At 49.7% G+C, this 8,550-nt stretch overlaps 1 protein-coding gene across 2 annotated transcripts; it reads right to left on the minus strand.

The window, feature by feature from the left end:
• Positions 1-1,520: 1,520 nt before the first annotated feature.
• On the minus strand, positions 1,521-6,308 carry TBL2 (transducin (beta)-like 2). Of its 2 annotated transcripts, none has more exons than XM_006859696.1 (7): positions 6,085-6,258; positions 4,060-4,193; positions 3,634-3,751; positions 3,054-3,205; positions 2,782-2,908; positions 2,198-2,350; positions 1,521-1,992 (listed from the first exon to the last, which is right to left on the minus strand). In XM_006859696.1, exons 3-7 carry the CDS (start codon positions 3,690-3,692, stop codon positions 1,530-1,532), a joined length of 954 nt encoding a protein of 317 aa, XP_006859758.1. In that variant the 5' UTR covers positions 3,693-3,751; positions 4,060-4,193; positions 6,085-6,258; the 3' UTR covers positions 1,521-1,529. The 2 variants fall into 2 exon arrangements, with proteins under 2 accessions (XP_006859758.1, XP_006859757.1); XM_006859695.1 differs by having other exon boundaries at positions 1,530-1,992; positions 3,634-3,818; positions 6,085-6,308.
• Positions 6,309-8,550: the final 2,242 nt, after the last annotated feature.

Below are 8,550 nucleotides of genomic sequence, written 5' to 3' on the forward strand. Positions count from 1 at the left end.
TACCATACAGTAAATCAAATAAGCTCGTGAGGCGACTGTGGTATGGTTGGTGGAAAGGATTACTTCAGAGTGCATAGTCAGGAACATCTCTCAGAAGTGGGACGGAAACGGCAACTTCACTGTAAGCAGCAGGATGAGGCTGCCAACACAGAAGCAACGAGAATGGTGTAGGCACAAGCCCCGCATTGAGGCTGGAAAGAACTTGGCTTGTTCACAGACCGGCACGGTTCAGGTGGTGGTGAGTGGTAAAGAGCAAAGAAAGAAGCCAGATCACAGAGGGTCCTGTAGGCTGTGGGAAGAATCCTGCATGCATTCCAAGTGTGATGGAAAGCCGTTGGAGTGTCTCAAACTACGGGACTAAGTGGCCCGGCTGATGTTTTCCAAAGGTTCCTGTGTTGTGGGAAAGTGATTGAATGAGGCGAGAGAGGGGGCAGAGAGTCTAGATAGTGGGAGGGGCAGCAGGTCGGGCCAGGTGACAACAGAGAAGATGGAGAAGTAGCAGATTTAAGAAACACAGTGGCGGCTAAGCAGATGAGCTTTCTGAAGCAGTGCACAGCCACACCAGTGAGGAGGAGGGAAGGGGAGTAATTGCAAGGGCTTGCTCAGACACTTCGTGAGCTGGAGACCAGCTGAAGGGAGAGAGAATGAAGAAGTCGAATTTGGACGAGTAGATTTTACAGTCAGTCTTCCTAGATTTCTCTCTTTGCCCACACCTCCTTCATTCAAACAGTCCCATCATGGGATTCTAAAACAGAACCAGCTATGTAAACGTATGACCGAGTCCCAGAAACTCTGCTTTCCCAAGGGATGGGTTTCTTTCTGAAAACCAGTTTGATGCCTACTTGTGTCAGGCAGTTAACCAGTATTATTAAACAACAGAGAATACAGGAGCAGTTCTGGTCCACTTTTCTTCCAAATCCAGGGTAGTTTTTAACTTTCATATCCTCAACATCTTTACAAGTTTTCACACGGGACGATTACTTGCCATTTTATAAAAAAGAAAAACGAAGCACAGAATAAAATACCTTCTTTTTTGAAGGAGTTTAGTGCCTTGCCATGTCTTCTCCGAACTTCATATGACAGTTTTGTAACTGGGAAAAAAACCCAATCTCCCCTCCCTAAAAAATTGCTGGTGAATACTTAGGTGTTCTTGAAGCTCTGCCTCCACAATTGCAAACTTCTTTGGGGACCAGGCCGTGTTGCTACAAGGCTGACAACCACACTCCCTCCAGTTCTAGTCACCACACTTCTTGATGCCCAGTGAAGACAGATCCCACCACTTGGGCCCAGGAGAAAGAGAAGCACCTTGGTTGGGAGCCTGGGAGGTCAAGTTAAGGCCTGGAGTCATAACCAGCAAGAAGAGAGACTTCTAAATGGATAAGAATCATTTCAATGGAAAAAAGGGAAGAGGGGCCACCGCTGGGAAAACCGAGATACTCCTTTTAGAAAGCTGTCAGCTGGGAAGTACCGGGAAGACAAATGGTGGCGGCAGCAGGAGGCCAACTCCTTCCGGCCACACTCACCCAGAGTCACTGCTTCAAGGCGCCCAGGCTCTTCAGGGCCTCCTGGGCCCGGGTCAGCTGTTGCTGCAGCCTCTGACGGGTACTCTCATTAGAAGCCCGCTTCAGGAGGCCCTGCATTTCCTCTACCACGGCCCGGTGGCCAGGGGCGTTATGGAAGAGCCTCACTGCCCGGTCCCCACAGGAAGCCAGGTACCGGCCAGTGATGTCAAAGGACAAGTCAGTGATACACTGTCCATGGACCTGCTCAAAGCATTCTTCCTTCTCACCCCGCCGGGTATTGTACACATGAATACTGCTGCCACTGGCCAAAGCCAAGACCTGGCCGTCGGGGGAGAGTGCCAGGCGGCACAACATGGTGCTTGCCTCTTCATAGCGGCCTGTCCTCAGCAAGTAAGGGTCCTGCTGCTGCTTGTACTCCACGTCCGTGTCCCACAGTCTCCACGTGCCATCCTTGGAGACAGAGGCCATCCTGCAGCATGGAAAAGCATAGCTCTAGCCCCAAATACACCTGGGACAACGGCAAGAGTCCAGCTACAAAGCCAAGTCCATGGCTCTGTTGACTTTCTCAAGAGGACCAGGCACCCCACCCACTTCCGAGCTGCTATAGGAGATGGGCAGAGGGAGCCTGGTTATCAAGAGGGATCAGTGGAAGACATCAGTGATGGGTCACTCACCGCCGGGAGTCGTTGGAGAAAGCGAAGCAGTGGACAGCTGCAGAGTGGCCCTTCAGTTCAAAGGCCCGCGTGACCTCTTGGAAGTCCCCTTTTTTTCCAAAGCAGACTTCCCATACTTTTACATCTGGGGTGAAGCCACACGAGGCTACAAACCTGCCATACAATACCAGATTCCTTTAAGACTTAATTGGGCATCTTGTTTCTGCAAAATCCACTCAATCTATTTCCTAAGGAAGATCTCATTCTCCTCCCTAGCTAGTTAAGCAACGCTGTACCTTTTTCTATCCAGAAAGTGCTTCTGTAGACGGCCTTGTTAAGTGCCACTGACTCATAGCGACCCTGCAAAGGGCTTCTGAGAAGTGGCTGGTCAGTTTGTAGCCCACCCAGTGGTGATTCCACAGCGCCACCCAGGACCCCACTATAGACTACAGATGAAACTACAGACTCGGGAGATAGTGATATGCATGAAGCCAGAGTAGGGGAAGTGGGAGACCTTGGCTCGGCCTAGGTCTCTGGACCACACTGTACAATTTTCCCACTACTGGAAGCTGTCTTTCTGCCTGTCGCCACCCCAGATGCCTCACCTGCTACATGGGGATATGGCAGCGTATGTATTGTTCATCTGGTTAGTGTTGATGGTAGACAGCACCCGCCCTCTTAGGTTCCAGATGAGCAGAGTTGTGTCACTGGAAGCAGTCATGATGAACTTCCCTGGGGGTGGGGGTGGGGTGACAGGAGCACATGAGGCCAGTGGCCCCAAGCTGTCACTCTCCCAGGCAGCATGAACTCAGTCAGTAAATTTCACCGGGGCCAATCCCTCTTCTACCTCAGGCCAGTACCACTGCCTGCCTCTCACCTGTGTCGGCAATGGCAATGTTGATGATGGGCGCCTTGTGCTTTTTAGGAAAGTCCTCGGGGGTGGCTGTGAAGGTGTAGCCCCCATCCTCTCTCTTGGTCATCTTGAAGACACGGAGAGTGTCACCATTGGCCAGCCAGACAATGAAGGCTCTAGACAAGGGAGCAGACAAGTCCCTGTCACTCAGCTGGACACGGAGTTCTGGGTGTGCCAGAATCTTTGCTAAATTCTGAGGAAAGGCAAAGTCTCCCTCAGGCCCTAAAGTGCAGCCTGACCACTTAACCGCCAGGTGCTCTTAAAACACCTGAGACGGAACCTCTTGCAGCTCCGGCTCCTTCAGTCTCTTCCTAGTGTTGAGGAAATGAGTGTAGCTTCCAGAATTCCGTGGAAGCCAGGGCGTGTCACCTCCTGGCTCTGGAGCTGTAGTGCTCCACGTAGTGCTCAACTCCCCTGGATGCTCTATTTCTGCCACCCCAAGGGAGACCCTAGACTCACCCTCACGACCCCAAACCAGAAATAGGAAGGCCACGGGCCTGAGGCTGGGCTTCTGCAGGCAAACCTGAGCCCTGTCCTGTCCCACCTGCAGTCAGGACTGAAGCGCACCAGGGTGGCGTGGTCCAGCTCCACATTGGCTCTCATGCTGCGGTGCTCGCGCTGCAGAAAGTCCTTGGTGCTCCAGATGCGGACAGTACGATCGTCTGCACAGGTGGCCAGGTACTTCCCATTGCTGCTAAAGTCCATGCAAGATATGTTCCCACTGTGGCTCTAGGGGAAGGGGTGCAGAAGTGTGAACAGGAAACTCTCTCAAGGCAGACTGGCAAGCCTAACCTTCAGCTATGAGTCTGGGGCCCTCTGGTCTGGATTAGCAGCAAGCTGAGAACGGGAGGGAGAAAGAAGGGATAGTATTGGGTGTTCCTTCTGATTTTGGTTAGAGGAATCTCGAACTAGCACAAAGGACTAAAAGGAGAAGTGTGTGGTGTATATGTGTTTGTGTGTACCCACATACCTTCAGTGCGGCAGCCAGGAGGCGGTGGGTGAAGTTGTGCTGTTGAGGCTTCTCCTTGCGAATCCGCTGATTCTGTTTCTGCTTCTTGGATCCCCCTGAGGATTTCTCTCGTGGTAATCCATTTGCTTTTTGGCCTGTAAGGAAGGGCTATTTCATTTATCCATTCACCCACTAGGGAAGCACTAACTGATCACCTAGGCTTTGCTGCGATTCCTGGGTGTGTGATGCTGTAGGATCAGCACTGGACTGTAAACCACAAGGTCAACAGTTCAAACCGACCAGTTGCTCCTCAGAAAATCTATATAGGGTTGCAATGAGTCAGAAACGACTTAAAGGCACTTTAACAACAACTGCGTGTACAAACAATTCAAACACCAGCTAACTGAGATATCAGAGGGTCATGACCACCCAGAGGTACGTTGGAAAAAAGGCCTAGCAATCTACTTCTGAAAAATCAGTCACTGAAAACTCTACGGAGCTCAGTTCTACTGACACATGGGGCCAAGAGTCAATCAAGAGCAACAAGCTTTAGGATTTGCCAAGCACTGAGAGGAGCAGCAAGGGATGAAATAGATATGGCCCCTGTCCTGGAGAAGAGGATTCTGGAAAGACCTGAGTTTAGGGTCTTGTTCTGTCACTGAGTGATCTTGAGCAGGCTGCTAGCTGTAAGTTCATGTAGCATTTTAGTGTAAATTGGAAAAAGGCTCCCTCTCTAAGTAGCTCAGTGAGTTCATGGTTCAGTCAATGGCGTGCAGATCCTCGGCCTGATACTCCTTCAACTCTCAAACTCAAGACCATTCCTACTCTTAGTGACCTTATTGTTGTTGTTAAGTGCTGACAGCACTTAACAACAACAAAAAGGGTCCGACCCATAATGACCCTGTACAGGGTTTCTGAGGAGCAGCTGGTGATCGTGAACTGCCGACCTTGCAGTTCAAATGGCTTTGCAGTCTGGTTCATTAACCCACAGCACCACACCAGTGACCTTCTGTAGGGAGTAATGTGTACAACCTTAACCTGTGGTCCTGACCTTGGGCAAGTTACTTCATGGCTCGAGGCCTTGGTTTCCTTTAAAGAGAAGCTAGGAGAATTGGATCACATATACAAAGTGACAAGCTGAGTACCCCACACCAGCCTTAAAGGCTCAGCAGAGTTCCAGCGTATCAGTGACAAGAGGAACAAGAAGCCTTGTGCATCTAACCTATGCCAGGAACGCTATTGGTCACTTTTGGATAAACTCTCTTATTTATCCGAGCATCAGGCAGAGCACAAAACAGGCATCCCTACAAGAAAAACACAAACTCCTCTGTGGGCTCCCCAGGGCATACCTAACAAATTCACCCCTCTATCATCGCTCTGTAGTCAGACCCCACAGTCTTTCTGGACTCCTTACCTCTTCCTTCCTGTCTCTCCTGTCCTGACACATCCATTCAACGCCCCACTCCATGTATTCCCTACACACATCCCTAGCACCCTCCCCAAACAGTAGGGCAGGTCAGTGTGTCTCTGTGCCTCAGTTTTTAACACTGAACTCTCCGATGAAACCCATTATATGGTATTTCCACTTTGATTTTGCGCTGTCCTCTCCCTTATGCAACTCTGGACTTCGGAAAGGAAAAGCCTCGAGCCTCCTTGGGAAGTTCGGAGGCATCAGAGTAACAAAGGCTCGATTGATGGGGCTACTAGTCACAGAACTACCTGAATGCCAGCCTGCCCGGCCCCAGTCGTTTTCATACAGTAACGAAAGGGGAGCAAGCCCCGGAACGGAACGCTGGAGCTCCTAGTTTAGGGGTTCGACTCCAGCGACTGAGAAAGCGGCAGCGCGGATCCAGGCTCTGAAAAAGCCTGCCAAAGGGGCTGATCATCGTGGCCAAGTGGGCACTTCCATCGATAGAAGCGCGGCTCACTTGCCAGTAGGGGACACTGAGGCTCTGGGCCCCCGGCCCGCCCCCTCCAGACCCTAGGAGGCTCTAGACAGCAGGCCGGAGCCCTGGAGGCGGGAACGCGGTCTCCGCGGGCACTTACCCGAGGGCCGGCCGCGCGTCTCCACCTCTGTGCGCAGCCACCCCCGCGCCACCGCTGCAGTGGCCATCAAGGCCAGCAGCCCGAAGAACAGGGACAACCCCATGAACTCGGGCATCTGCGGAAGCTCCATCTTGCTGAAGCCACTGCCACCTCAGCCTCTGGCCACGCCGGCGTCTTCACGTCACCGCGGGGCCACGCACGCACGCACGCACAGGGGGAGGGGCGGAGCAGTTAGGACACGTCCCCCCCACCCCCCACCGCAGAGGCGGGTGCTAACCGTTACGGAGGCGTGGCCGTTATGCGGCGTGTGACTTTTGAGGCTGTGTTAACTCGGAGGGTGGTCAGGCGAGGTGTGCAGGTTTGACTCCGGCCTTTCCGTGAATAATTAATTTACCGACAACAAGTCATTAAAAACTTTTAATAACTTTATTAAGCTTTTAATAACAAACTGTTGTCTGGTGTGACGCTGTGGATTAATGCGCCTGACTGCAAAGCCGTTTGAACTACAAGATCAGTGGTTCAAGCTCCTTGGAAATCCTATACAGGGTCGCTATGGGTCGGAACCGACTCGACGGCACTTCACAAGAACAACACTGTTGTCGGGCCGGTTCCGACTCATAGCGATTCTATGCACAACAGGACGAAACACTGCCTGGTACTGCGCCAACTTCACAACTGTCTCTATACCTTTGAGCCCATTGCTCCTGCCACTGTGCCAATCCACTTCGCTGAAAGTCTTCCTCTTTTACTATGACCCTCCACTTTACCAAGCATGATGTCCTCCAGGGACTGGACCCTCCTGATAACATGTCCAAAATATGAGAGACGAAGTCTGGCCATCCTAGCTTCTAAGGAGCATTCTGACTGCACGTCTTCCAACACAGATTTGTTTGTTCTTCTGGCAGTCCATGGTACTTTCAATATTCTTCTCTCATACCATGCCTATAATGCATCACTTCTTTTACAGTCTTCCTTATTCACTATCCAATTTTCACATACATATAAGGCTTTAGAAAATACCATGGCTTGGGTCAGGTGCACCTTAGTCCTCAAACTGACGTCTTTGCTCTTCAACACTTTAAAGAGGTCTTGTGCAGCAGATTTGCCTAATGCAATACTGTTTGATTTCTTGACTGCTGCTTCCATGAGTGTTGATAGTGGATCCAGGCAAAATGAAATCTTTGACAACTTCAGTCTTTTCTCCAGTTATATGGATGTTCTTTATTGGTCCAGTGGTGAGCATTTTTGTTTTCTTCTTTACATTGAGGTGCAATCCATACTGAAGGCTATAGTCTTTAATCTTCACCAGTAAGTATTGTAAGTCTTCTTCACTTTCAGCAAGCAAGATTGTATCATTGCATATTGCATGTTATTAATGAGTCTTCCTTCAATCCTGATGCCACATTCTTCTTTATATACTCTTGTTTCTCAGATTGTTTGCTCAGCACAGACTGAATTTGCTCAGCATTGTGGGTTAATGCACTGGACTGCAAAGTCGGCATGAACTGCAGAGGGTGGTTCAAGCTCACCAACCACTCCTAGGAAACACTATACAAAGTTGCTATGGCTTGGAACCGACTCGATGGCACTTAACATCATCAACAACAACACAGACAGAATAAGTATGATGAAAGAATACAACCCTTGGTGTACCACACTAGATATTCCCATTTGACTAATATCCTTGTCGTTAAGTGCAGTCGAGTTGATGCCAATTCACAGTAACCCTGTGCAATGTTTCTGAGGAGTTGCTGGTGAGTTTCAACTGCTGACCAGGTGATTAGCAATCCAGTGCTTATCCTACAGCGCTACACCAGGACTCCAAGTTGTTATTATTGTTAAATGCGGCTGAGTAGGTTCTGATTCCTAGCAACTCCTATATAGGGTTTCCAAGGAGCAGCTGGTGGGTTTGAATTGCTGAGCTTGTGGTTAGAAGTTTGGTGCTTATCCAGTGGATAGCTTTAATAAAATAAATTTTTTTTTTTAGAATTCCTGTTTTCTTTCTTTCTTTTTTTAAAACGTTTTATCTAATTGAATGAAGGTTTACAGAGCAGACGATCAGTTTAAAGTCAACATCTCGGTGATTGTAATACCTTCCATGTAACATCAGTTAACCCACTTGTTCCCTTGTGTTGTTCCTTTGATTGGTGGGAAAGTCTTCTTAGCATCAGGGCAAATTCTGTTGGGCTTTTCCTGGTGGTAGCACTGGACCGTGAAGGAGTCCTGGTCAGCTAGTGGGTTACTCATTGGGCTCTGAACTGCAAGGCCAGCACTTGGAATTCACCAGGTACTCCTTAAGAGAAAGATGAGGCTTTCTGTTTCCATAAAGATTACAACCTCGGGAACCTTATGCAGGTTTTCTATGAATTGGAACCGACTGGACAACGCATTGCAATAGCAGCAGTAATTCTCGACAAACCTACTAGCCGCTCCTCAGAAAAACGTAAACGAGTCACTATGAGTTGG

Source organism: Chrysochloris asiatica, unplaced genomic scaffold, assembly GCF_000296735.1.
Source record: "Chrysochloris asiatica unplaced genomic scaffold, ChrAsi1.0 scaffold00034, whole genome shotgun sequence".
In the NCBI taxonomy this organism is placed as follows: domain Eukaryota; kingdom Metazoa; phylum Chordata; class Mammalia; order Afrosoricida; family Chrysochloridae; genus Chrysochloris; species Chrysochloris asiatica.